This window comes from Idiotropiscis lumnitzeri, chromosome 15 (assembly GCF_059441095.1).
Source record: "Idiotropiscis lumnitzeri isolate Australia: NSW breed Sydney's pygmy pipehorse chromosome 15, RoL_Ilum_1.0, whole genome shotgun sequence".
Classification (NCBI taxonomy): Eukaryota; Metazoa; Chordata; class Actinopteri; order Syngnathiformes; family Syngnathidae; genus Idiotropiscis; species Idiotropiscis lumnitzeri.
Genome location: NC_142405.1, coordinates 103,152 through 131,058, shown reverse-complemented (window position 1 = coordinate 131,058; position 27,907 = coordinate 103,152). Strand labels below are relative to the sequence as shown.

At 43.5% G+C, this 27,907-nt stretch overlaps 4 protein-coding genes across 5 annotated transcripts; all 4 read right to left on the bottom strand.

The window, feature by feature from the left end:
- Nucleotides 1–488: 488 nt before the first annotated feature.
- Nucleotides 489–8,672, bottom strand: LOC148321984 (transcription factor MafG). The gene is made up of 3 exons (XM_088316958.1): nt 8,602–8,672; nt 3,973–4,044; nt 489–3,441 (listed from the first exon to the last, which is right to left on the bottom strand). The coding sequence occupies exons 2-3, from the start codon at nt 4,021–4,023 to the stop codon at nt 2,989–2,991; spliced, it is 504 nt and encodes a 167-aa protein (XP_088173084.1). The 5' UTR covers nt 4,024–4,044; nt 8,602–8,672; the 3' UTR covers nt 489–2,988.
- A 1,365-nt stretch (nt 8,673–10,037) lies between these two features.
- Nucleotides 10,038–12,340, bottom strand: LOC148321983 (pyrroline-5-carboxylate reductase 1, mitochondrial-like). Of its 2 annotated transcripts, none has more exons than XM_088316955.1 (7): nt 12,260–12,340; nt 11,541–11,612; nt 11,406–11,476; nt 11,153–11,332; nt 10,818–11,039; nt 10,554–10,646; nt 10,038–10,211 (listed from the first exon to the last, which is right to left on the bottom strand). In XM_088316955.1, the coding sequence occupies exons 2-7, from the start codon at nt 11,605–11,607 to the stop codon at nt 10,044–10,046; spliced, it is 801 nt and encodes a 266-aa protein (XP_088173081.1). In that variant the 5' UTR covers nt 11,608–11,612; nt 12,260–12,340; the 3' UTR covers nt 10,038–10,043. The 2 variants fall into 2 exon arrangements, with proteins under 2 accessions (XP_088173081.1, XP_088173082.1); XM_088316956.1 differs by having other exon boundaries at nt 12,264–12,300.
- A 1,939-nt stretch (nt 12,341–14,279) lies between these two features.
- Nucleotides 14,280–16,189, bottom strand: myadml2 (myeloid associated differentiation marker like 2). Its single transcript, XM_088317498.1, has one exon. It carries the CDS (start codon nt 15,721–15,723, stop codon nt 14,812–14,814), a length of 912 nt encoding a protein of 303 aa, XP_088173624.1. The 5' UTR covers nt 15,724–16,189; the 3' UTR covers nt 14,280–14,811.
- A 2,559-nt stretch (nt 16,190–18,748) lies between these two features.
- Nucleotides 18,749–25,572, bottom strand: notum1a (notum, palmitoleoyl-protein carboxylesterase a). Its single transcript, XM_088316997.1, has 11 exons — nt 25,158–25,572; nt 22,385–22,437; nt 22,198–22,293; nt 21,265–21,325; nt 21,142–21,200; nt 20,963–21,065; nt 20,697–20,888; nt 20,107–20,204; nt 19,869–20,016; nt 19,719–19,766; nt 18,749–19,638 (listed from the first exon to the last, which is right to left on the bottom strand). The coding sequence occupies exons 1-11, from the start codon at nt 25,490–25,492 to the stop codon at nt 19,335–19,337; spliced, it is 1,497 nt and encodes a 498-aa protein (XP_088173123.1). The 5' UTR covers nt 25,493–25,572; the 3' UTR covers nt 18,749–19,334.
- Nucleotides 25,573–27,907: the final 2,335 nt, after the last annotated feature.

Here is a 27,907-nt window from a genome sequence, read left to right as displayed (position 1 = left end):
GCCTGACCGCAATCCAAGTGGGTCACCAAGTATGACAAAAGCAACGCGGAGACGTTTTTGTTCCCCTCGAACATTTTATTGATCTTATAGAAAATAAAGGAAGCTGTATCAACAAACATACAATATATACATCAATAACTAAAGAGGCTTCACGTTTAAATCCACATTGTATATCAATAAATACGGGACATATCTACAGATTGCAAAAAGGTACAATAATAATTTAATTTATAAATAGTTACAATTCACTGTTCTGATACAAAGTACTGCAGTATTTTATTACAGCACATACAGAAAAAAATATAAAAAAATGTATGACTCGCTTTTGATTAAGCTTTGACACACAAGTGCTTTACGGAGAAAAAAATAATTGCACAGTTGTTCGTGTTTAAAAGTTGCGTAAAAAAGAAGCACAAGTGCTGCTATTTGTTGTCTTTGATAATCATACGTTTTTTAAAATTAAAAATGAAAATAAAAATGAAAAATCTGGCAACATAAAAATCCAAGTAGAAAACATTGTGGCGGGTGTTACCGGCGCGGTGTGGCAACTCTGGAACCTGGCTTGTTCAAACAAATGCACCAAAAATACTAGACGACGACAAAAACATATTGTAACATTTTCCACATACTCTACTGCAGTCATTCTCAAAGTGAAGCTCCCTCTAGTGGTATGCAAACGAATCACTGCCCAATTAGAGTTCGGTTGTTTTTAACTTAAAAGCTCAAATAATTTTCATTTAAGCTTTCCAAGATCTTGGCGGGATGGACGCATCCCTTTGCAACCTTATGCTGGACTCAAAGAGACTCCCTAATCAGGAAATTAAACGTCAACATCCAAAAGAAAAATAAATAAATGAATAAATGGATGCTGTCCAGTGAAAAGAGCAGAGACATTTTTCATTGGCCAGCAAAGACCAGCAGCATCCCGCAAAATTGATCTCGATGTGACTTTGGAGCGAAAAATCGAGAGGATGCCACAGTTGCCACGACAACACGCCGACCACCTAAGTTGAGCGCTACAAAATTAGCACACCATTGACATCGATACGGTAAACGACACTGCCAAAAATGTCACATCACGCGCCAAGACTCACTAGAAAAAAAACAAAAAACAAACAAACTTATCAGACTTGAATAGTAAGCCACTTTCGGTACAATTGCAAAAAAGAAATGTGTGTGTGGGGTGGGGGGGCAAAGCTTTTTTTTTTTTTCCACGTATTTCTATAAACAATGTAAGCTATTCCATCCTGGTACTAAATGAAACATCCAAGAGCCATTTTTTATTCTAGATGACGATCATTTTGTGAGCCTAACAGCATCATTGCCAAGAGCCTTTTCACACTGCACTTACTTTTCTTGGAGTTCGCCACGCGGCGGCATATGAGGTTTACAGCGCCTCAGCGTAAGCTTGACCGTATTTGGAAGTAGCTGCCAAGTAGGAAGTTGTTGGCGCTCCGCCTGACGCTCTCCACGTGGACGCGCCTTCTGACATCACCAATTGGATCGTTTTCAAATTGTTCCTTCCTGGAGCCCTCATCGTGCATCCACATTGAATGCAGATCGCTAAGTGCAGTGTGACAAGGCAAGATCAATCCAAAATAAAGCGTTGGCTTTCTTTTTCTCAGTCATCGGCAAAAGTTAAATCAAGGCAACTTGAAGGTTTTTTTTTTTTTTGTTTGTTTTTTTTAAATATTTTTCAAAAACTTCCAAACACAACTTAGGCAACTACACGATTAGTCTAATGATTTGTGGCTGCAATGTTTCTGAGGCTTTTCCATGTTTGTCATATTAAGACAAAACAACCCCACATCTCAACCATTAAAACGGTAAAGCTTGTGTGAGATTTTTCTTTTTTTTTTTAAACATCTGATGGCCCTTTAAACAAAAACAAGATATCTCAAAACATTCCTTTTCTTTTCTTTTCTTTTCAGTGCATACACGTCTTATTGCATTGAGCGGTCATATCGGCAACGACTGCTTCTGTTAAATGCTTTCGAATTGAAGCGCATTTATTGCCGCTTGTGATTCTTGAGGAAATATTGCGTAAAATTAATCATTTGTTTGTATACAAATAGTTCCCCACCTACTTAGAAGGATGCCTTGAGATACAAGCTGAATTTGTTGTGTGACCTGACGATCGTACCTAAATACATGAAATTGTTTTCCAAATGAAATGAATGGAAATGCCATTGCCAATTACGTTTTTAATTGTTTGCATTGTTTGACAATTAACTTTTAAATAGATTGGAGTCTCTTTTTGATGAATTGTTGAACTATTTGCCATATTGCGAAGTGGAACCGCTCGTATCGCCAATAAGTCGAGTCACTCATATCTCAAGGCACCACTCTCAAAGAAAAATGTGTCTGTGAGCCGGCCATTCTCAATTTCCACGTCATGACATGTAACAGTGTGGCTACGTTGACCGAATAAGTTTCTCCGCCACTGACGTGTGACTTGAAAGCTAGGCTCTGAGAACATTGGCCGTTTTTCATGCCAGCGCCCGAAACGCTCTCATGTGAAAAGGCAAAAGGCAAGCAGAGCTTAGCATCCTCGATTGCGCAATCAAGACGACGGATTCCTGCACACTAATTGACAAATGTCTGCATTGCAGTTTGTGAAGTGCTGCCTCTGTGAGTGAAAATGATGAGCAATCATTGTTATCCTGCAAATGTGGGTAGAAGCTGCTCACATAGTCGCAACGCTCACTCTCACAAAGGCGTGTGCTGTAAAGTGTGCTATGATCTTGATCCCACTAAAACATGTTACACACGTTATTATTAAAACACTCAGGAACTATTTGAAATAAAAAAATGCATGTCTCTTTGATTAAACTCAGGTCAGTCAGTGCATAATAACAATTGTATAGGTTTGAACCGGTCACGTCTCGATGTGGAGAAGCCTTTCATTTTTTATAGGATTGTACTGGTGCTAACAGCCAAATAAAGTGATCCAGTTTGGTCCAACATCGAAAACAAAATTGCCCGCGACTACGACCTCGCCTGTGATTTGGATTTGACAATGGTGATGACGCTGGTGGCGGCCACTTTACCGGGGACAAGCGGCCCGATGACCGAGGCCCGGGGCACGCGGGTCGAGGCGACGGGGTTGCGCGCCACAGTCCTGGCGAAGCTCTGCAGCGCCTCGTACTTGGAGCGTAGCGCGTCCAGCTCCACCTTCATGCTGGCATTCTCCGTGGCCAGCTTGTCCACCTCCCGCTGCAGCTCCACTTTCTGCTTCTCCAGCTCCTCCTTCTGCGTGACGCGCTTCACCCGGCAGCTGGCGGCGTAGCCGCGGTTCTTCAGCGTACGTCGCCGCTGCTTTAGCTGCACGATCTCCTCCTTGGTCAGGCCGCGGAGGTGCTGGTTCAGCTCGCGCACCGACATGCTCACCAGCTCGTCATCCGTCAGGCTGGTGCCATTTTCGCCCGGCTCCCGCTTCACCTGGCACACGCCGCAATTTGTCAATGCGGGGGGTGGGGAAGGGAGGGGGAGTGAGGACTTGTACATAACAACGGCAAACGCTGCAATTGAGGGATTCCCAAATTGTGGTCTAATTGGAGGAAGGGAGTTGCATGCGAAATTAAAAGTATGATGGCGAGCTACAATGACAATGAGCATCTTTTTCAGACCATTGGGTGCGCAGTATCAATGAGGTGGGCGTTTTTCAAATATTCTCAAACAGAGGCGCATTATTTTTGTGATGCATCTTATGTTAAATTGTTAAATGTTAAATAAGGACACGCTCAGCTTGCGTTGCGTCTAATCCGCAGCATCAGGCTCAAAGGACTACATTTCCCATGATTCTTAGACATGGGAGCAGGAAGGAGCTCCAATTGACTGTATGATGAAAACAGACGGCCGCAAGCAATGCCCTGCGTTGTGACGTGCACTCTCCCAGAAGATTGACGCTCCTTTCCAAGAGCAAAATCACATCAAGAGAGTTGATGCTGCTTGGCAAAAGGCCGGCTGTACCTTTAAGGCCTTGTTTCCCTTGTTTGGAGTCGTCATGCCCGGAGTCCGCATCCACCTTCGCCGCTGGCTCGTCTGTGAAAAAAAAAAAAACACGTCGAAGCGTTAAATGACATAAGAGAGGTTCAAATGACATTTTGACCAAATCGTCTGGTCTTTGTCATGATACGGCTTGGCTGAGTCGCGACATTGCGGAATCCTGTCCCGTCTGATACCATCTCAAACGGTGGAAAACGGCACACTTGATTTTGTCCAAAAATGTTGTGTGAAAGAAGCAGCAAATTGCTGCAACTGCCACATGGCACCCTGCAATAATTTTGTGGCCGACAACGTCAGTGTCTGCTAGAACATCCCAGTCCCAAAACTGCTGAACATTACGGACACATTTCATTGTCTATCTCAGTGTCATTTAAAGAAATCGAATGAAAATAATGCCGGAAAATGCTCCTTTCATACAGCGATGCGGCATCCCGGAGACAACATCAGTGCCAATATTGGATTTGGTGCAGGAACAAGTGCTTTCAACAAAACAGGACAGAAGAAGTAAGTGAGCGTCAGCTAGCAGTCCATTTCAGTGTGTGACATTGCAGAGTCCTGGAACACTCGCATTGACCAGCCTCAGAAAGTGAAAAATCGCGAGCAGGATTTATATCTCACGTGCATGTCAAGGAGGAAGGGAACATTTTTTTTGATAAAAAAAAAAAAAAAACAACTACAGGAATCCCCAAAGACAGGAGATGCATGCTTGAGGATTAGGCATCCTGTGCACACATAAACCTTAGCGAATCAAGGACACCCAAAAATTAAAAAAAACACCAAGACAGTCCGCCTATTTCCATGGCAACAAAAGAAAGGGTACTACAGGTGGGCTACTTGGCAGAGCCAGAGAGAGCGAGAAAACGAGAGATACGCTTGTTAAAAATGACCTGAATACGACACCATCACACGGGCTGCGGACAAAACAAGAGGTCACGCTGTGACTTGCATTCCTGATGTCTACTTGGAAAAAAAAAAGTCATCTGGCACCTCCTCATAAAACGTTGCTTGCACAAAAATGGCTTCCACTTTCTGCACCTATCACTCAATGGCCATTAGGACGTCTCATTTCCAGTGAGCATTAGGAACATAACTGGATGCCGCTCCGCATGATTTTGTTTTGTGCTGTGCAGGACAACACGACTTGGACCACGTCCTTATCTTAATAGTATTGCACACAAACATCAACCCAACGCCACCCGACATCACATTCAGTAGCTTATTGAATACGCTAAAAAATGTATTCCATTATCATTGATGAAAATGGCACAAACAGACGACTGGCTCCATGCACATCACAGTCTGCGCGCCAGCTGAGCAGACAAAAAAGCCACGAATGCTTCACAGAAGCAAACCGCTGTGATGACATCATCGTCCAAAAAGTGTGTTGACACTTGACAGCGATCCAGTAGGAACAAAAAAGGCTAACTGAAATGGAGCTAAGCACACCATTTGCTAGATGAGCACCAATCAGAGATCTGCAAGTCAGCAGATCGAATAAAATATTTTCACTTATTAACCTTGTAAAAGAAAATAAAATCTAGACTCTCAATGTTGATGCACAACTCCCAAGAAGTGAAGAAAGAAGATTTTTTTTTTTTTACAAAGTGGGAAGGTCACAGCATTTCTTTATTTTTTTTCTTAATTTTTATGAATCACCCGGAAGATGCGGACAAATGAGCGCTGATTGCTGGTGGAGGAGAGACGGATCACACCCACAGAAGACAAAAAACGCTGAGTGTGGCCACACAGGTAAAAAAGAAAGGAGAAGAAGGCGTGCATAGCAGAGGGGAAAGAAAGCGCACGCTCAACACATTTTGGAGAAGCCTGGAAGGCAAAAGAAGCACTGATCTCAGCAATGATCCCATACCTAAAAAAACAAAACAAAAGTCAAAAGTGGCAATCAGGAAGTGAGACAACATTCAAAATCATTCGTGGCTAGTGCATGAATTTCAAGCAGCCACTCAGGTGGGAAATTAGACGTCTGGCCTGGCGCAAGTGTGACGCTTTAAAGATCCCATCACGGGATTGTTCCAAAGATGACCGCCATTCGCTTTGTTGTCATGCGTTGCACTGTCTGATATTTATCACCGTATATATATATATATATATATATATATATATATATATATATATATTGTTTAATTCAATTAACTCAGTTTAATTTACTTAAAAATAATTTGCATACTTTGCAAATATTCTGCCAATATTAGCTGTACATTTTTAGCAAGTCTCTGAAATACCGTGTTCAAGTTAACACTGGGCCTTGCAAACCAACACTGCTGGAGTGTGGCGCCTGTGGGCGTTTTTGATAAATTTCTTGAAGAAAAATGCCCGTAAAGATGTCTCCATTTAGATTGTATTCAAGAATCCAAGAAAGCTATTAGAACAGTCTTTGAATTAAATATACTTCATATTTGGTGATTTTGCATCAATTCAAAGATATTATTCAAGTAAATATCTGTTACAAGCTTCGCAAAAAATTGTAGTTGAAAAATGTGATTAATCGCGATTAATCATAGAATTTTTTGTGATTAATTAGTTTTAAAAAATTAATCACTTGACAGCACTAATTAAAACATTTCTGAGCGGATCTCCACCAACAAAACGGCTCCACCAGGCTCCTCCTTGGGCCACTATTCTCGTTACCAGGAAGGAGGCAACGGTGAGCATTATTGCAATACCCCGGCGACCAGCCTCCTAAAATGCATTTAAATGCACTGCACACGCACTCGATGATGAAATAAGTCGGCTAGGCGAGCAAGAACAGGGAGGGAAACTTCAATGTTCCTATGAATGCTCAACAGTTTCCAAGGTGACTTTCAGAGAAACGGTGGCGGATAATTCATTAGCTGGCATCCATGCAGGCAAATGTCATCCAAATCCACTTATAAGGGGGAAACAAGAGCATCTGCCCCATTAAAATAAGACAAATGGACTGTTAAATTATGTCCAATGTTGTCACCAGAGTGGTAGCGCTCGCCGGGATTAGAAAACCACAAAATAAGTCGAAACATTGTTTGGAGAAAAGTGGTAATGCAAAAATGAATACATTTGCATTTTGTCAAGAAAAAAGGTCAGAATACTATAACAATGAACAGTTATGCAAATTATGTGAAAAACGTTGTTGAGTTACAAGAATAAAGTTGAAATATTATGATCTAAAAATTTATTTTACAAACATTAAAGACCAATTTTGGTGTTTATCAATTTAAAGGAATAAGTATTCTTCTGCGGAGTTGGGGATTGTAATACACAATTGTAATACACAAAATGAAGTTAAGAAAAATTTAGGTGTGATTAAAAAAAAAATCAAGCTTTTCTTTTTAAGAAAAAGGAAATTACATGGAGAAAGTCAAAGAATATTGTTTTTAGTCAAGTTGTTATTTTACAATGATTAATTCTCGGTTTCTCTGAAAGATAGACTACAGTGTGAGAACAAAAGTTCTTTTATTGAAAAAAAAAACATGCTGTAAGTCATATAAACACCCCAAGAAGAATAACAATTTAATTCAAAGATAAAAGTTTCTCTTCTCATAAAATGTTAACTTTTTATTTAATTTTTTTTCATTATTATTTACAACAACTGGTACTCTTTCTTGGAGAATTAGCTAAAGAAAATCAGGTGTGACAGAGGGAAAGAGGGAGAGAAAGAAGGAAGGAAGGAATGAAGGAAGGAACGAAGGAAGGAACGAAACAAGGAAGGGAGGCATGAAGGTGGAGAAAAAGCTGGTCCGAGGTGAAAAAAGGCAGGGAGGCGGTCGGAAAGAAAGGCAGAAAAGCAGGTCTCATCAAAGGGGGAAAGAAAGAATGAAGCATGGAAGAAAAGGTAGAAACAAAAAGGAGGGCAGAAAAGTAGGTTTAAGCAAACGCGAAAGGACGCAAGCTTGGAAGGCAGGCGGGAGGGAACGAAGGAAGAGGGGAAGGCAGGGTTTAAACAAAAGGTAGGAAGGATCTAAGGATGCATTAATAAAAAGCAGGTCAGCAGTTTGCAAGAAAGGAAGGGTGGAATGGAGAGGAAAAAACAAGTTTTGGCAAAGGACAGACAATAGTAAGGATGCAAGAATGAGAAGCAACTCCAAGGAAGGAAGGAGGCCAGGAAAGAAGAAAGGAAGGAAGGAGGTCATGACGGCAAAATGCTACCAAAGGAAGAAACGTTAAAAAATGAGGAAAACATGAAGTGCGTCGTTACTTTTGTCCCACTTTTTGGCAGATTACTTAGCATGCATTTTGGAAATGTTGTGACACCTTTTGGGTACTTGCAGTGTGAGGACATGAAAGACAAAGACACACTCCCACATGACGCTTAGGTGATGCTCATCATCACTTGAGGCTCACCTCGGCCGAAAGAGCCAAACAGTCCCGTGTGATGATTCAGCACATTGAAATAATAACAATGCTAGTCATGCTGCAGACAAAACAAAATATGTCTGCTTTGCTTTGTTTCGCTGTCTTGTAATTTGGCGGTATAACGCCACAGATTCGTCATAAAAATAAGATTAAAATTGTTTCCCCCTAAAAAATCACTTTCCAATAAGTAGTGATTCTGGTTGCGATGGAACACAGCGTTGGTGGCGAAGAATAAAGACGACCAACCTGGATTGGCTTTGTGAATGCTCAGCTTCGGGTTGCGTCTCCTTTGAGGCGAGGTGATGAAACAGCAGCAGCAGATTCGCAACAATTGACGCCAACACTTTGGACATTCCGCTGCCCGTCCGCGCGTCAAAGTGTCAAACAACTCCCCCAGCCTATTAATAAACAAGCAGTACACAAGGGACGGAGACCCGGCCCCCCACGCCCTCCCCAGTAAACATTAGGGAGCTAACCAACGCGTCCTCGTGTCACGTCTCCCAACCGGTGCCAAGGTGCCAAAGCCAGAGAAATAAGACGGACATTGTTCTACGCAAGACGAGTCTTCGTCTTTTTGGCAAAGTACCACACGAGGGACTTTTGCTTTCAGAATAAAACAACTCACACGAGAGGAAATATGTGCCCAGGTTTGATGCCCAGACGCGAAAGCTCTCTTATTTTGAAAATACAAAAAACATGCTGTAAAAAGTCGCTAACTTGATGATACCGAGAGCGGCGTTAATGCCTCATCATTAACAACAAACTGCCTCGAGTGACTTTAACTTCAAGATGGAAACCGTCAGTAACTTCTTATCAAAAACGTTTGACATTTTAAAAGTCAGAAAACGAAAAATGCCGCTCCTCGTTAGTAACATTATATTGTATTATATAGTATTGTGTTGAGTTTTCTTGTTTCGACGCCGCCGTACGTCATGAAGTTTGGTCACGTGACTTTATTTACGCGCCGCTCTAAAAGGAGAAATGCTTATATTCAACCCATGATAGTGTTGCCCAACTTTTGTGCTCAAGTGTCGCATTTTAGCTTCCTCCAACATTTCAAAAACATGTGAGGTTCATTGAACTCTCAATTTTCTATCAACATGAATATGAATGGTTGTCTGTGTACGCGCTCTTTGATTGGCTGGCGATCAGTCCGAGGTGTACCGTGCCAGTCGGCCAAAGTCAGCTAGGATAGGCTGCAGACTCCACATGTGACAAAATAAAGATGGCTATTAATAGCTGACACCTGATGATCATTTAAAGAAATTAGTGCAGGAAAGTCTTGATGTAAAATTTTAGCATGAATATTGTCATACTAGTATAAGAATCCGAAAATCTGCTTGTGCATGTGAAACATAACATACATGAGGCTAGCTTGAAAAGTAAGAAAACACTTAGCGGTCTCCATCTTTACACACCGTTCCTTGTCAAAGAGCAGAAAGCGAATGGGAATGAGCAGATAAACATGAAAGGAGCACAATTAACCCATCAATAGCAGAACCATTTCAGCTCAATCACAATGAGGACTATTGAAGTTGGCGGCTAGTGTGAGACGCTATCATAGCGATTTACATTTACTCAAAGCTCCTTCTTGCCAAACATCGCAAAAAAATGGACAAGACCTGTCCCAGAAAAATTGATAGTGTCTCAGTCTCGGTTTATTAAGTTATGCTATCCTTTTGTTGCGGCTACCTGGTCCGAACACAAGAGGCCTCGACGGCATTGATGAGGAGGCTGCGGAAGCCGCCGCTCTCCATGACATGGAGGGCGTGGATGGTGGCGCCCCCCGGTGAGCACACGTTGTCCTTCAGCTGCCCGGGGTGCTGCTCCGAGTCGAGTAACATCCGAGCTGCGCCCTTCCAAAGCCATGAAAACAAATCACATGGAGTCATCAATCGGCTATTGCTGCAGACGGACTCGTCTCAGCTGGATTTCACAATCGTGTACAGAAAAGAGTAGAGGTGTTTATTTGTTCAATTCTGAGCTGCAGAACGGTCCGGCTTGGCTGAACGTCCATGTTTGGAGCGGGGGGGGGGGGGGGGTGACTAATTGAAAAAAAAAGGGTTTGATTAGCACAGGCCGGAGGTGGAGCCGACAATGTTTATGAGTAAAGTTGGAGGGTCGAGGCTGCAGAGCGTGGGATTCCCCAGCAAAAAAGGGTCAAGTGCCCAATAGTACACAAGGTCCGGTGTCCGTACCAGCAGGGCATGAGCTCCGAGGCGTACAGCGAGTCTCCTGGGCAGGCCCATCTTCACGCCGCCGTCTGCGAGGGCCTCTACAGCTGTGAAAGCCTGCAAGACCACCATCGCTCGTAGGTTAAAACTAGGGCAACTACTTCATTCAGGTGCTGTCTATTCACATAAACAGAGCAAAAAGCATTCAAATTGTGCCAATACATCGGTCTGCCCATTCCCAAACGTGCAATGAAAAAAAACGGCCGCAGCGCGAATGAAGTGACTCACGTAAGCTGGTCCGCTTCCACTCAGGCCAGTAACGGCATCAATGAGGTCCTCCTCCACCTCAGTGCAGTAACCCACGCTGGCCATCAGCTGCTCCAGCAGCTTCCCGTCCTCCACCTCTGCATGAGTACCCGTGGCATAAACAGTCGCCCCTTCACGCACAACCACCGGCGTGTTGGTCATGCAACGCATCACTTTAGGAGCAGCGCGGTACTGCAGTAGTTTCTGCAAAGGCACACACTGCTTACAATGTATTCTGCGATTGGATGGCAAGCAACTGTCAGCTGAGAAAGTCTCCAGCGATAGGAAATGAAAATTAAAGCCGCGCACTGACTCGCCTTCTCGATGGAGCTGATGGTGACGCCGGCAGCACAGGACACGATCAGGTGTCGATCTTCAATGTTCGGTCCAATCTCGTCCAGCACAAAGGGAATAATGTGAGGCTTCACCGCCAGGAAGAGAACGTCACTTTTGTTCACGGTCTCTTTGTTGCTAGTTGTGAAATGCACCCCTAATTTCTGCACATATATTGTCACTGAGCAAAAGCTACATTAAAAAAACAAAAGACATATTTCTAAATGTGTGTCCCACCCGGAGACCCTGGACCGTGGGCAGATGTGTTTCCGGGGAGCTGGCTGTGATTCTGTGGGCGGCGATTACTCCTGAACATGTTTTCACATCAGTTCACAAGATGGATGAATAAGTGGCATTGGAAGACAAACATACCTGCTGCCGTGAAGCCTCGCACCAGCGCGTGAGCCACCTGGCCCGCTCCTATGAAGCCGACACTCATCCTACCTGCTCACAGGACAGTGGACACCATTTCAAATTAGCATGTGCACTTGAGATGGGAAGATTTCGGACCAATGATAGCAGCTGTGAACCTCTGTTGGCAGTGGTGAAAGTTAAAAGCTGATCACCTGGTAATGGCTCGCTGGTCAACTTTAGCATAGGCGAAGCAAAGTGATCAAGATGAACGCAATATCGCTTTTTTGGGGGGCAAAATGTCTAATATTTTAATGCCTCTCGGAAATAAAATGATCTGAATTACAAGTTTGTAAAGTCCAAGAGCTAATGTAAATCAAATATAATATAATTGAAAATATTTTTTGTCCTTAACATCTACAAATCATATATTATTTATGATTTTATATACATATACACATCACAATGTGCTTAAGAAAATATCTAAAAATGTGCCATATATATTTACATTCCAAGTAGGCCTTAAACGTAATTCCTATCTAAGTATCCGATATGTACGATATATCTTATCATTAGCTAAAAAGTCAACTATAAGAATATATTAGAATACTTTTTGTTGCGAATAACAACGATTTAAAAATGAAGAGGGAAGTTTCTAAAAAAATCTTGACGACATTTCGAATTTAAGCGTCTTACACAATGTCAATGAAATACATTTGAATAAAAAAAGAGGAACTTACGAACATAAAGACGAAGGACTCCAAGCAATGTTCCTTTCAACACCGCCTTGTAGTCAATTTCACCTGAGGGCGGAACATTTGACGGACGGATGCGGGAGCCAATGACCGTGCACGTTTTGGCAACATGTGACATAAGTGACCAATCACGTCGTCCAAAATGACAAATAAAGGCGGGCTATTTTAAAGGCGGAACCAGTTGCATTTTTTTAGTTGCATCATTTTTTAGTTGCATCAGTTTGTGCTGCGAGGAAGAAAGAGTAAAAAAAAAAAAGACGACCAGCAAGCAAGTTGGCAACCAGCTGGCTCCATGCTGACATCTGCTGGCAAAATGTATAAATGCAATTGCATTACGGGAACTGCCCTCCTTGGCAAATAAGAACGTTTTGAAATAGAAATATTTCTAAATATAATAAAAATAAGAGGCGTTTTGGAATAGGCTTTAATTAGAATGGACTAAGCTCAATTTTGCTACCTGACGTCGTATTGCGTGTTTTTATTGTTGTAGGCTATATATGGCAATGGCCGTAAAGTATTAAAAGATGGCCACTATTGAAAAACAGCGTGATGATTATTTTAGTCCTCTTTCGCACTGTTGTAGTTTGAAAGTGTGAAATGTCAGTCGAGTAGAACCTGTTGCACAAATTGGCAAATTGCTTGACGGCAGCAATCATTTACATTTCTACAGGTAAGTCGATTCTCAATTAGATGTGGTTGAAATCCAGGAATAGTTTGTAAGATGAAAAATCAATTTGCTTTTGTTTTGGTCACATTACTGACATACACTTTCAAAGCATACGGCCGCAGCTAGTAAGCAAGTCATTAGGTTTTTCTAATTTACTCAAAGACAAACATTTTTAAAAAGTTTTCCTCAAATGCAATAATGGGGGCCTGCTTGTCAAGTGGCTTGTCGCTGCTGTGTGGATAACTTTACAACCCTAAGTATAATTTATTGCAACAGGACAGACTGGATGACTATTGCAATATGAACAAATAGCAATTATACCTACATATTATTTTCAATAGTATATGTAATAAACTTACTATACACTACACAACCACGAGCAGCAATACTTCTAGAACATTATGCTCTACAAACATCCTTCCATGTTTTATCATTCTTCTTTAAAGGGTTAGTAGTTTTACTTTTTCAATTTAATTGTATTTACTTTGGTACTACTACAATTAAATGTGGTTAGCTATTTTTCAGTTTGGTATCAGAGTACAATAAAGAAATGTTTTTAAGACAGAGCCTGCAACAGATTACTTGCGTTTCATAATTCAGAATTCCAACAAATTTAGATTCTTTGTCAATGCTCTCGACCTCCTAATTTAAACTTCATTCCCGCTAGTTTAAACGCGTGGAAAACAACTCTTTGGTAATTTATTGGTATTCATAAATGTCCAACACAGAAGGAAATGGTTATATAAATAGCACAATTAATATTGTAGATAATCTACTGCATTCAGAAAGGCACGCAACAAATCAGACATTCAGTGGATAACAGAAAAATGGTGCGAACATCCGACAGCAAAAAGGGCCAGGGAGCCAAACGTTAGTGCAAATTGTCAATTGAATATATTCGTATCCATATGCTGTACATTATTAAAGGGCAAAGTCAAACCCCCAAAAATATTTACAATAAAATGTTCTATGTGCCTTCACTAGTCTAAACATGGCATTGCGATTAATGTGGAATATGAGTTAAGCACTAAAATCGACCCATTCTCAGCCATCTCAGGGGGCGGCCATTTTGTCATTTCTGTCGACTGAACATGACATCACTGTTGCTCAAGCTCACGTAACGATCAATCACAGCCAATCATGGCTCACCTGTTTTCTGAAGCAGAGCCATGATTGGTCATTATTTGAGCTCAGAGCAAATGTGTCAACCGCATGTGACAAAATGGCCGCCCCCTAAGGTGGCTGAGAACGGGTCGATTAATCACAATGCCATGTTAGGACTAGTGGGCCTGGAAAGAAAATTTGGGGGTTGACTTCCCCTTTAACCATCCCAAACATAGCGCGTACATCTTTTTGTTTAGAATTAGTGTCAACAGAATGGCATTATACTAATCGTTACCAAGGAAGCGGGCTACATGTATACACCCATTTTTAACCGATTTTTACAGTGCAAAAGACACCGCACACCCCAAAAAAAAAATTGCGCGTGTAATTCTTGCTCTTACAATCGGTGGTGTACTTGAAATGACCAAGACATAATGTCTTTTGTAATTCCACGACTGACCTGTGATAGGCAGAAAATACAAAGAACATGAATGCGGATTCGTAAAAGAAGCTCGGATAGCTGTGACTTATTGGACACGTTCTACAAGTAGCCACCATCAGGAAACACCTCAAGTCACTGGATCATCTTTCAGAGACTTGCCAAATCGACAATTGGGGCTGATTGTTGGTATGTGTGCAGCATGATTTAGCCATATCCCGCAATCTGGCGTCAGTCGGCACTTGACAGTCTTGGAAGCCCCTTGCAGTTTTGGCTGACGTTCTTAAAGTTCATGTCCTGATCCGAGCAATAATCTGCCATGGACATTCAGACGGCAGCATTGGTGATGAAGCGAATTCTCTGTGAGTAGATCAGGTCAACAAAGTAAAGAATGAGGTTGACGTTGGTGAACACGGCGACCACCAGCTTGCTGTCCCAAGGGCATTTACCGCGTGGACAGATCTCCGGGCGAGTGGTCGAGCTGTACTTCTTGTCGAAGCTGAAGATGGGCCACACCAGCGCGGTGCTGAGGTAGAGGATCACAGCCATGAAGGTGTAGATGACCACGAAGCGATCAAAGGGGAAGCGCAGGGACGACGTCCTGCCAGATATTGTCAAGATGACCACAAGAACGGTGATGGAGAAGCACAAGCTGTACACCACCACGCAGTACTCAGTGGCGATGTAGTTCTCGTACTCACTGGAATTGTCCAGAGCTCCGAAAATTATGCAGGCCACAAATCCCTGGACCACCTTGAGAAGGCCGGAGACCGTTGCCATGTATCCCACCACGGCGCCCGGTTTGGCACGAGTTATGAACACTTCTGTGGCATAAGGGAAGACGCAGACACTGGAGATGACGGTGACGGCGATGCGGTAGGCTTGCTCCTCGCAGCCCTCGTCCGGGCAGTCACTTTCCAGAAAGTAGACGGGGTACACCACGGAGGCAGTGATGTACATGAGTGTCGCCAGCATGGCGAAAGCCACCGTTAAGTTGTCCCACGAGATGGGCATGCACACGTAGAGTCGCGTAATGTCCAGGCTGAAAACCAGCAGCGTGACAGCAAAACAAAAGCACCAAACAAACATGCAGAAGTACCCATAGGTGGCACTGTATCCTGCGCTGTGCGACACAAGGGCGATAATGGCGGAGCCGAAGAGCAGCTGGCATATTCGGGCTGCGCCTAAAGGTGACAACACGGCTTCCTTGTTGAGGTAGTGTCCACCGTGAGCATCCATCGTGTATGAGTGCTCTCCAAACTCCGAGGGACAAAGACTCCGCCCCTTTCTTGGTTGCTTTTTAGAGGTCGTCCTTAATTACAAGGATCTGTACTTGGTTTCCGCCAGAGCTGGCATTACAGCTTCTCGCTTAAGAAGCCTTTACGGTCGATTTGTTTCTTTCAAGTCAGATGAAAATCCGTTCCACTCAGTCGCTCTGTGTCTTTGCCGCACTTGTCTTCAGGCCGCAAAGACGAGACGCCAGTCCTTTTATGAGAATGAAAAGGAAGATAATTGCGATGGGTCCTTCCAAATCTTCTTGGCTTGCTCCCTTAAAAAGTTCACCCGTGTCGTGTTCCCTAAGCCTTCCTCGTGCGAATCGGCGTCATTGACCGACAGGTGCAGATGTTTGTGGTCCTGTCAGTCAAGTTTCTTGGCTTCTTCATCGAAAAACTGTGCTCATCCTCGCTTGTCCCGTTTCGTCTGACCTTGTGCTCCGGTTAGGCTGTTTTAAATGAAACTTTTCGCCATGCCCAGCATGACGGGCTATAAATAGAGGCTCGATATTCCACAAGCGTGTGGGAGGGAGGCGGGGCGGCATGTGGCGGGCAGGAGGGGAGTCGTCTTTCTTGGGAGGCTGAGTCGGAGCTCCTGCCATCAGAAACGGGCATTTAGACAGCGTGTAATGACAGGACGCAAGGGTGGGACGGCAATTAGACACGAGCCAACGGCAAAATTAGACAGAAGCAGTGGAAGACTTGAGCTTGGAAGGTGAACATGAATTGGTAGTTACCGAAAATACTTACCATACTTGTGATGTTGAATATACATTGTAAATTGGCGATTCTTGTGAAAAAAAAAAAAAAAACGACTGGATTTTCGTAAATAATATGCGGAATAATACATGAGGATGAGAACGTTGAAGTATTATCCTGCATACAAACATTCAAAGAAATTTGTTTTGCTAAACCTCAAAATGGTCGCGCAACACTTATGATGCTCCAAACATGCAGTTAAAAGTTAATAGGTAATATTTACCAGCTCGCGACTCCCGTTCTGAGGATACACTTTGGATTGTAAAATTAAAGTCATTTCACAAAATGTTAAATGAAATCAAAGTCAACTCATTCAACTTTACCCCACACCCCCCCCCCCCCCAAAAAAAAAATAACAATAATTTTCCCCGGCAGTGTAACGTCATTTTAAGAACAACCCGAAACGGGAAAAAAATTTGAAGTTTTATCGGCACGTGTTTGAAGAGTTGGTGGAACAGGAAGTTGTTGGCATGATTTATGTGGACTAAAAGACGAACGGGATGCTGAAAATGTTGTGCCCGAACGACCGGACGTGACATCGAGACGAGACGAGAGCCGTGGCGATGGGAAAAAGTGGTAAACTGTCGAGGCCGACGTTCTCGTTGAAGTTCCAGGCTGTAAATTCCGCACAATGTTGCGCCATTTATTCTGTGAGCGCAGAGAGCATACGCCGTGGTGGCCGGCGCATTAGCTTTATTTCTTGTCATATTTTCATCGTAAAAAGGTGGCATAAATAACGCCTAAAATGCAAGTCCCAGAAAGATTGACTCGTGATTAGCACTTTTGCAAGCGGACGTGAGATGTTCATTCGTCAACAACGTTTTCAAACAACTTTTCCAAATGGACCTTTTTGCAATATCAGAAGCAAACATCATCGTTTGTGCTTGAACAAAAAAAAACAACACTCGTTGACACGGAACGAAAGCGTGTCCATTTCTTACCTTTTGTTGGCCTGAATGTGAACAATACCTCGCCACACATTTTGCCGAAAAACGCCAACACAATGGCAAAGAGTAGTAAACGGGCCCATCAACAATGTGGCCTTCTTTCAATGTCTCTGAACATGTGCATTTTGGTTGCTCGGCGCGTTGCTAAGGGACCAATTATAAATCGGGGTGGGTTGTGTTTAAAGCAAAACAACAAAAGTATGCTTAAAATAGTTTTAGCTGTGAATATTATTCAAAAGATGGTTGATGAAGTTGACTTCACACGTGATCTTTAATTTGCCCGCTGTTTGCTAGCATGCTAACTGCTAACATCCAGCACAACAGCACTAACATACAACATGGAGAGCCAATCATTTTAGCCCGTGTGCCTGATAGCTTTTTTTCTTTTGTTTAAAAAAAGCACCCCAATTTCTAGCAATCTAGTTGAGGGTTACGGTTAGCTTTCTAGGAGGGAATGTATGAAATCAAGATCGTAAACTAGCTCGTTCATGCCTTCAAATAGCTGGCACTTTAGCATCTCAGGAACAAAATTTGGAGCTTGTGAGGAGGATTATCAAAAAAAATAGGAGAAGAATATGTTTGTTCTTTGTACGTATGTATTGTGTCTTTTCTTTCGGCTCTAATGCAAAGACATGCAGTCAACAGAAAAATTGGCATGTATTTAAAATATTACCAAGAATCACTTCTTTGCAAAAAATAGCAATAGCACTTATAAATATGATTTGACATAAGAAAATAAATATGTAAATAACCACTGTAGTTTGAGTTTCTCCTGTGAAAAATGTTACAGAATAAAATCATAATTAGTTCCTTCTGTGGATGGTGTGAGCAAGTCTGTCCTTCAAAACATAGCAGTCCATACAACATTGCCATTCAATTTGAAAGGATGAAATCTAAGCATGGAGTTGACAGCATGAACACTTGAAAGAACTTGTACAAATACGCTAAACATAAACAATACACTCGATTTGTCTCCCTTTAGTTGATCTGAGGACGAGTACAACTTGTGAGCAGACTAATGACTAATGTTTGTTCATTGGGCCGCGAGTCGTCCGTCCGCTTGTGTGTGTGTGTGTGTGTGTGTGGGGGGGTGTGTGCGTGCGTGTGAAGCTCAATGTGATGACCCTAAAACACGTCCAGGTGTGCTAAGCGGCAGTGGTTGTCGTTCAATTCAGTATACGGGGAAGAAGGCGGATTTCCAAGCAATCAACCATCAGTGTTTGCTTGTCTTTACAACACGTGGCCACTTGTGAGCAGTAGTGAGTCGTTCGGGATAGATTATATATCCTCATCGAGTGGCCATCTCTGGAATTGATGCCTCGTGACATCGTCCTCTTCAGACAAATACGAGACGATCAATTCTTCGATACTTTACACTCAACTAACGCCGATACGAACCAAAACAGCACACTGAAGTACAGCAAAACTCAGGTCGATTTTTAGCATCCATTGTGAGTTGCGACTTCAGTTGCACTTGGTCAAGCCACAACGTGAGGAGCTACTTGACTTGTTACTTCCTACCTTTGCTGCATTTCTCCACAGCAATTTTGGTTTAAACTCCATCTACGGCCATAATGGTTTAATATCATTCCAAAAAATGCATTTGCACAAACAAATGCATAATCGACATCTTCCCCATCTGCATTTCGGTAAATTAACATTGCCCGCCACCATATGCAAAAATACGGTCATCTGATTTTCCTTTTTGTTTTTCTTGAGGTACAACAGGAAACAGGATGTTAGAAGGGGGAAGACTAAGGTAGAGACAGTGGTGGTCGGAGGTATCAGGTAAGCAGCCAGAAGCCAACTTGGGCTTGAGCTTGAAGATACTGTTAAGTATGTTTCTGTTTGTTTGTTTGTGCGTGTTCCTTTAGCTGCCACTGCTAAGCATGCCCAGGAGCTTGCCGGCGTCCATGCCCTGTTGCTGGGCCATCTTTTGCACGTCAAAGCCCATGTGCATGAGGAACTGGATGACGTTCATTTCCTGGCCCGTGAACTGGTCTCGGATGGTGGGGCAGGTGGGGTTGCAATGCGGCCACGGGCAGCTGTCTATCAAATGCACAGGGCAGCCTTTGGGCGGGGCTTTGTTGTTCCTGTTGTCATGGAGACTGCGGTCCCAGCAGTGCAGTGCCCGGGGCAAGGAAGTACCTTTGACCTGCACGTCCGTCCAGTAGCTGCAAGATGACACAAGAGGGCGCTGTTAACTCACAAGCAAGTCCAGCAAAGTCGACAACCAGTGGTGCCTGCAACTCACTTTCTTGTGATCACTTCATGTGAGAGGCATGCTGGGGCGAACATAGCTCTAAAAGGGAAAGCATTTTCAATTAGGCAAAATGTGAAATCCCATCATGTCACAATCCCCCCCCCCCCCCCCCCCCCACAAAAGCTCCTGATGTTAACTTACGGTACATCTTTGAGGGTGTTCCTGAGCTCAATGCCCAGATTTTGGATGTAACGCCACTGGCCTTCCTGCACCGGCTGTCCTGTCAACTGAATGTTGTCTACTGTCAATTGGGCCTCGTCGAACAGCCACTGGACCACAAAGACTGGGCCTAAAAAAAATTGCATCATGGGGCAGATTTAAACCAAACCGTATGATTGTGTGGATAAGTGAATGTTGGTTGTCTGGTGCCAAAACACACTTTTTATGGACGGAAAAACCCTGTAGCCAAAAAAACAATTCCACTCTTCTCCTTCATGGGCTTGTTTGCATTTCTCCGGGACCACTCCTCCCCAGTACCTGGTGAGAAGGTCAAACGCATGAATAAATCTGTGACCGAGTCACGACAGCCAAGCGTGGCACTGCACCACATTGTCCAGCAGGTGGTACTGTGGCACAACCAAAACAATCTGGTCAAGCCAGCTGGGATCGGCTCCAGCGTGACGGACAACTTTATGAGGAGAAGCGGCTTGGAAAATGGATGGATGGACTTTACGGCCCCAACTCAGTGGCAAACTAATGAGCTGTCAGGCATGGAGAGGTACTACTTGTCACGCATGTGCAGACGCGCCAGCTTCGTTGGCTTCTACATCTGCGACGGTTGGTGTGGAAACTTCTTTAGTTTAGTTGTTAACTACTTTTATCTCATTTAATATCGCAAAATTGCACCACGGGAAGGAATTCGAAATAAGGAAACGTTACATCACATCAACAGTGCTCTCCGCTAAAGAGTCAAACGCACACAGAAGTGCACAAAGTGGCACAAAAATGTCGACGGTTGGCGGTGCCTACTTGATGCCCCTCTTGATGGTCTCGGTGGGGGCGCAGCTGAGCGCATCCAAGCAGTCTGTGAAGTCGTACTGTTTGTTGTCGAGGAACCAGCCCGAGTCTGCCAGGCCTCGCACTTGGATCCCGGCGTGTCCAAGACCCTCCAGCAGCTCCGAAATGCGGTCTACGTTGAGCAGCACCCCCGTCCCGCCGGCACTACGCGCACGTTGGACATATTCGCGTTGACGTCGCCGCTTGCAATGTTCACGTGTGTTGCCGTGTCAACATACCTGCTCCCAGCGAGCAGCAGAACCTTGGCGTTGTCCAAACTCTTTTGAAGCAAAGCTTTAACGACCTCTTGAATTATCAGTGAGCCCATAAAAGCGTAGCCACCTGCTCGTCACAAAGAAAGAAGATGCGCAATTTGCTTTTTCAATGTTCTGATTTTGAGCATCCAGCAACGACTTACTGTGCTCCGTTTTGGCGCTGGCGCCACTCCATGCATCGCTCGAGCAGTATGGGATGTACCTGTCCAAACATGATTCCAGCTCATTTGAAAGACATTTTCAAAAGCAAACGTGAGTCAACTTACACCATGTTGGCGTTCCACCAGTGAGGATTTTCTTCTGGCAGTGGAGACAGGATGCCGGTGCCTGCGCAGACACATCAGCGCGTATCATTCGTCATTCCCGATACATCCTCTTCGTCATCGTCATCATCATCATTACCACGGGAATTATAGTTATTACATCGCCATGAAAGGCTGAAGCGTTCACGGCCTTTGGAGCAGCGAGCGCCGGGTCCACTTTTGCTCACAGGCGAGAACAGATCAAGGCCAGCGTTTGCATTCGAACTGACCTGGAAGTTGGTCATTCAAAAAAAAAAAAAAAATGTCCAAGCATTCCCAAAACTTTGGCCAAAGTTATAGATTGAGAAATTGCATCATTGAACTTTCTCCCCCAATTCACAAATGTGAAAAAGGCCTGAATGGAAATGTTTTGCTAATTGTGTTTCATGCAAACTTGGAACGGCTCTTGGAGAATTCATAGTCAGATAATTTTTTTGGTGCACGGAGCTATGGGTTCTCTTTTGTAAAAGCGCTTGAGATCACCAATTGTATCTTTGTCTTTGACATTTGTTTTCATGCCATCTGACAGACAATTTTATTTGCGATAGAACCGTATTGCTTTGTTGTTCGTTTGGTGGATTTTGTGCTGGTTAAAGTGAGTCACTCGCTAAAGTAATTCGTTTCACTTAAGCACGATTCAGTGAACCGAAATAATCAAATCATCGAATTTGGTGCACTGATCGAGTTTGCCGTGTTTTCGGGAACTCTGCCAACTGGAATATGTGAATCGATTCAATCGAGTCAGCGTTGCGTCCCGGGCCAATCGCGTCAGCAGTCAATCAGGGGCCGGCTTAACACACACCTCAAATTTGTGAATCCTGATTCATTAGGAATCTTTTCGATAACCTGGGCGTATATATAAATGTAGATGGAAATAAAAGGTGAGGTGAGGCCGACCTGTTTTTGTTTGAGGCCACTTGGACGAGCTCATCAACCTCCTCATGGTTTCGTATCGGCTGTCGCAGTTCTCTTTGTTGAAGCAGTACCAGCCGCCTGCACACAAGACAGCGACGTATGTTTCTTCAAAAGACGTCGATGAGCGGCATCAAAAGTGGATGGATGCATTTACGTGCTTTCTACTTACCCTCGAGGAATATCAGCCAGCGTCTGCTTCCCCTGGATTCTTTCAAGTAGTACCTGAGGAGCATCCAAGAAGACACTGTCGCGTCACAATCTCGACTTACGTGATGCGTCATTTGAAGTTTTGACCAGCTTGACAATATATTTTAAACAGACACGTTGCAGTTTTGATATGATTGTGGCGCCGCACTACCCTTCCCATTTCTGTGGTCACTAAGTCACGCTTTTATTTTGTATGTTAGCATCCAGTTGCTTTCTTAATTTTTATCTTCTGGAAGGGAAAAGTTGAGAGCAGGCTGCAGCAAAGGCAAAAAAGGCGACGATCGGCGATGTGACTTTGCTCAATCGTCCCTAAGCTGCCTCCATGTTAAAGAGCAGGACAAGAACTGGAATGTTCCTTTGCGCTCATCATTCTTTGGCTGTGATGTCACCAAATGGATTGGCATTTTTGATTGTGTCCATCGCACGATCGCTCACTCGATTTTGAGAGCGATGTAGCCACTTGCAACAAATTCCAGGGCAAAGCGGACTTTCTGAAGCGAATAATCACGGGTGAGTCGATGACGCAGGCAAGTTCTCGGGTGACAGCCAAACCAGTTCTGTGAGAGCATAGAAATCGGTTTGCTCAGATGCTGAGTCATACGTCGACTTTATGCCACAGTCAGTCATGTCCACTTCCAAGCTCTTTATTCGACCAAACAAGCGCAGGCTCATCATTTCCACACCTGCGCAATGATTTCATTTGTCTGCAAATGTGAGCTGTTGAATATGATCACGTGAACCAGAATTAGAAAAAGGCAATCTGCCAGGGTCTGTACTTCTGCAGTATCTCTGAAGAGCTTTGTGCTTTTGCAGAATTATTATTGTTTAAGCCTTGAATAGCATCACCGTCTTTTCAGTCACGTGTGCACATCGCTAGCGTAGTGCAGCAAATGGTAACCGGAAGAAACAGAGATGGGCACCTTTTTTGCCAGTCCGTCCTCCGTCTGCGACCAGTGGGTCCTTCTGTCCTTATTCATAAAATAATCGTCCTCCGTCGCCGTCCTTTTAAAGCACTTCTCTCCATACTTTTCACCAGTCGAAAAAAACATTTTAAAAAAGTCAGTGCAGGACGCCGTGGGAGCAAGACTTAACGGCAGACGTTCCGGTTTTGAATTGTTTGCAACTGGTCAAGTGTCAACCAAGACAGCAATGAGCAACCACCATCGGTCACCAGCATGACTGGCGATGTGGAAACTTTTTTTTTTTGGGTGGGGGTGGGGGGACGGAGGTCGAGTGCCCCGCCTTTTGTCCGCTTGAAGCAAAGTGAAGTCGCTCCCTCCCACATACGAACACGGTGCAGACGCACAAGACAAGCGGCGAATCGTGATTTGTCACATTCGCTCGGAAGTCGTGTATTTGTGGGTTACACTCACGAGACAGGCTGGGCGTGTTTTAGGTCAGTCGTCAGTAAAAGTGTCATACGCAAGTATTTGACCCGGTTCGGCACAATACAGGGACGGATGAAAAGCGTCTTCCAGCTTGCTGAGTTTGTTCTTTTTAAAAAAAACATCTCGTCCTCTGTCCCCAAAGTGGCCGTCTATACGGACGGACGGACGGACAGATCGTTCCGTCTTTGGGACGGAATACCAATCTCTGATAATAAACTATGCAAGTACCCATGAAAAAAATAATTATTGTGTCCCATCCCAAAAATACGGAACTCCAAACAACAAAAAGATGACATGATAATGTGCACAGTAAGCTACGATTTTCTGTATATTTCTAAATTGACAAAAGTGAATAATTTGTCCTTGTTTCTCATTATGGTGGGTAGCAACCGCATTGGGTCTGTCCTGTCATGCCATTCTAAAAATAAATAAAATGTTAAGCCTAAATAGCATTCAGCTTAGAAATGTGTGTCAGAATTTTTCATGAATTTATTATGGCTCTTAAAACCCTAAAAAAAAGTCAACCGACACAAATTGAACCTTATTCAATAGAACTTTATTTATATTGCGCATTTCGCAACAGCTTTATAACTATGGGCTGATATTTGTGCCGCTAGAAACGGAATCTGAATATTGTTGATTTAATTGAAATAGCTTAACTTGAATATTTGAATTGAAAACAGAATTCTTGAATTGAAAAACTGAATTTGAATTATATAAATTGTATATTTTTTGTTTAATTCTATCCAGAATTTTTCGGTCTTTATTATTTTTTGTCAGGTGCTGTATCCAATAAACTTGAAAATGAATTTAAGACTGTAAAATGCGTTTTTTAATTCCTCCAAAAAAGTTCACCTCGCTCAAAATTCAATACTGCATATGCTGACATTCAGTTCGCCAAGTAAAAATTCAAACTTCAGTGACAGACATACTGGAACTTTAGGGTGCCTGTGGGATGAGCAATGGATTCCAGGTACATAGATCGCCTCTTCGGCCAAACAGCGCCTTTGTTTTGAGGTTTATTTAAGTTCCGTAAGCCAATGACAAGCAACGTACTGTCAACGAGATTACACAAGAAATAGCAACAGACATCGTTTAAAAAAAAAAAAGAAATACATTTGACTTAGACAATAGAACCCATTCAAGAGGAACGAGATCAATTTTGGGCCCGTGCCACAGTTTTCGGAACCCTGTTCTACAGGTTCATGAACTTGCCAATAAAGAAGGCATATATTGCTTAATTGATCAGAAATGACGTGCAATAAATATTCATTTGAACTTCGTGACCCAATAAAATTTGATTGGGTAATTGCAGGTCATGTTTGCGCCAACATTGCATTTACGTACCCCGCCGGGCTTCCGTCGTTGCACGTAACCGAGGCATTGTGCACAAAGTGGAGCTTCATGTCGTGGTCGAGCTTCTGCGCAGAGCATGGGTACAGCGACTGCGCCAGATTCTTCACTTGCGTCATGAAGTTGTCCATGTTCTCCTCCACGGCGGTGAAATCCAGTGGGAAGCTCTCAGTGACGTCACCGCTCGGCGGCGGCGGCGGCGGAGGCTGCGCGCGTCGCGGTTGCGGGTTGCGGCCGCCGCGGAACTTACGCGCGCAAAGTCCGGCACCGGATTGCATCACGAGCAACACGAGCGGCAGCAACGACGAGGCGAGCCAGACTCTTGTCATCTTTATTCCCTTCAGCGACTTCCTTTCTTCCTTCCTCCCTTTTTCGCCTATTTTTCTTTACTTTGCAGCCTACTTGGATCAGCCGTGGAATTCTCGCAGACGTTCCACTCGACACTCGTGCCATGCTCATGTATTTTATTCAAACTTTCCCCCCTTGGGTGCGCGTCCAGCCAATCAGCAGCGGCGGGGCGGGTCTCAACACACGTTCAAGCGTGGCACAACTACACCCACTTTACACACGCACCCACGCGCCCTCACGCACGCACACACACATATATATATATATATATATATATATGTGTGTGTGTTAGTGCTGTCAAGTGATTACATTTTTAACTAATTAATCACAAAAGAATTCCGTAATTAATTGCTATAAATCACATTTTTCAACTACTATTTTTTGTGAAGCTTGTGACAGATATTGACTTGAATAATATCTCGGAATTAATGCAAAAATCACGAAATAGGAAGTATATTTAATTCAAAGACTTTTATAATAGTTTTCTTTGATTCTTGAATCCGATCGAAACTGAGACATCTTTACAGGCATTTTTCTTCAAAACATTTCTTCAAGCTGCTCACAAGCGCCAACACTCCAGCCGTGTTGCTTTGCAAGGCCCAGTGTTAACTTGAGCAGGGTGTTTTGTTATGAGATGATGTGCTAAAGATGTACAGCTAATATGGTACAATATTTACAAAGTATGCTATATATTTTTGAAGTAAACCAAAATATTTAACTGAATGAAAACATTTTAATCCGCTGATTTAACGCTTTCATTTTGACAACCCTATATATATATATATATATATATATATATATATATATATATATATATATATATATATATATATATATATAGCACATGCTTCTTTTGATGTTCTACATTTGATGCTGTGGCTTTTATTTCCCCATTGCAACACAAATTTACTGCTGGAGGTGCCAAGGATTAAGTGCAGCCTCAGGGGGGATCGCGCCTTTTCTGTTGCCGGTCCTTCCCTATGAAATGAGCTTAAATGTGTGGCAAGCCCCGCCCCCTCTCTGTCCACTTTGAAAACTCGTTTGAAGACACATTTTTATTCTTTTGCTTTCGACTCAACACAAGACCGTCGCTGTTCTGCTGTTCTTCTGACATCTATTCTTTACGTGTTTTCCTTTGTGTTGTAATTTCCCGCTAATTTATATGACACCAGTTTTGTAACAGCTCCAGCTTTTGTGAAATGTGCTATTTAAATAAAGTTGTATTGTGTCTTGTTTGCCAGATGCACGCATCATATGACAAATTTATTTTGCCATTTAAGGGAAGAACTGTATCATGGTCATGATTTGGCGTTTTCTTTTACTCAGACAGAAATGTCCATTGCAAAGTTTCTTTTGTTTGCCATAAACACGTTCATATCACCTAAAAGTTTTGTTTTTTAACTTAAGAGGGAAAACTCTCTCATGGTACTAGTGAGTTGGATGCTTGCTTTTTCTTTTCTTTTTTTTTTTAAATCTAGACATGGCCTCTAAAGATCAAAGCAGCCACAACCCCCCCCCCCCCCCCCCGCATGATCCCCTCCTCTGTCTATTTCCAAATATTCAAAGCTTACTTGAGCATCCTGGGTGCAGCAACCTGCAGAAATGCGTCGTTTCACGGCCGGCATTTTGGCAACTTCCCCCTCTGCGCACATCCATCCATTTTCTGAAGTCTCAAACAAAACGTGCGATTCTTGAGAAAACACTTAACTGTGTACCTAATTTCAACTTCTTGCATGAGGCCTCGCTGGCTCCCGTAACGCTCTTGTTCCTTTTTTAGTCTGCCCTCATGGCCACCACCTACCGTTTGTCCCGTCGTCTGCTTGTGCCACGGACACAAATGTTGCCATGCAAACGAGCGGAGATTAATCCTGGGATTAGGTCATTTGAAAATGAGCCAGCTGGACTAACAAGTGCTCCTGTGCCCTCTCCCACTACTCCGCAGCCCCCCCTCCTGTGAAAGTCAAAGCCTCGACTCTTTCATGTGCGATCAGTTGCATGTGCCCCCTTGCAGATGCACAAGTTTTACTGCTTAAGAGCGCGACCGTTGCCCCCCAACCCCCTCGCACCCCCCCTGACTGACACAACAGAGTCTCCCACCCCCACAACGCGCACACCTCCATCATCTGTCTCGGCACGCCTGTTAGGATTGATGCGCACATGCTGTTGTCATGGAGGTTGTGTCCGGCGAGCTGCGTCGAGTGCGACGGGCGAATCGGAACTGTTAGGTCAGATTTCATCAAAGAGATCAGGAGGGATCAGCGTCTTGAAAGGGACAAGCTTTGGCTCACATCATTCGAAACAGGTGGAGGTCCTCAAAGCGGAGCTCACCATCCAGAAAGCATTTCTGTTTCATGCTTGAAATTCTTTTCATTTGGGAGCACAAAACAAAGTGGCTC

Coding starts and splice junctions, on each gene's coding strand:
- LOC148321983 (XM_088316955.1), bottom strand. CDS start 11,607: ATGAGTGTCGGCTTCATAGGAGCGGGCCAGGTGGCTCACGCGCTGGTG. Junction 11,333..11,405: donor CCACGGTCCAGGGTCTCCGG/GTGGGACACACA, acceptor ATATATGTGCAG/AAATTAGGGGTGCATTTCAC. Junction 10,212..10,553: donor TCGGAGCTCATGCCCTGCTG/GTACGGACACCG, acceptor TGGCTTTGGAAG/GGCGCAGCTCGGATGTTACT.
- notum1a (XM_088316997.1), bottom strand. CDS start 25,492: ATGACAAGAGTCTGGCTCGCCTCGTCGTTGCTGCCGCTCGTGTTGCTC. Junction 20,889..20,962: donor CTGCTGCTCGCTGGGAGCAG/GTATGTTGACAC, acceptor ACGTGCGCGTAG/TGCCGGCGGGACGGGGGTGC. Junction 20,017..20,106: donor GGTTTTTCCGTCCATAAAAA/GTGTGTTTTGGC, acceptor AATTTTTTTTAG/GCCCAGTCTTTGTGGTCCAG.
- myadml2 (XM_088317498.1), bottom strand. CDS start 15,723: ATGGATGCTCACGGTGGACACTACCTCAACAAGGAAGCCGTGTTGTCA.
- LOC148321984 (XM_088316958.1), bottom strand. CDS start 4,023: ATGCGGACTCCGGGCATGACGACTCCAAACAAGGGAAACAAGGCCTTA. Junction 3,442..3,972: donor AGGGAAACAAGGCCTTAAAG/GTACAGCCGGCC, acceptor GGCGTGTGCCAG/GTGAAGCGGGAGCCGGGCGA.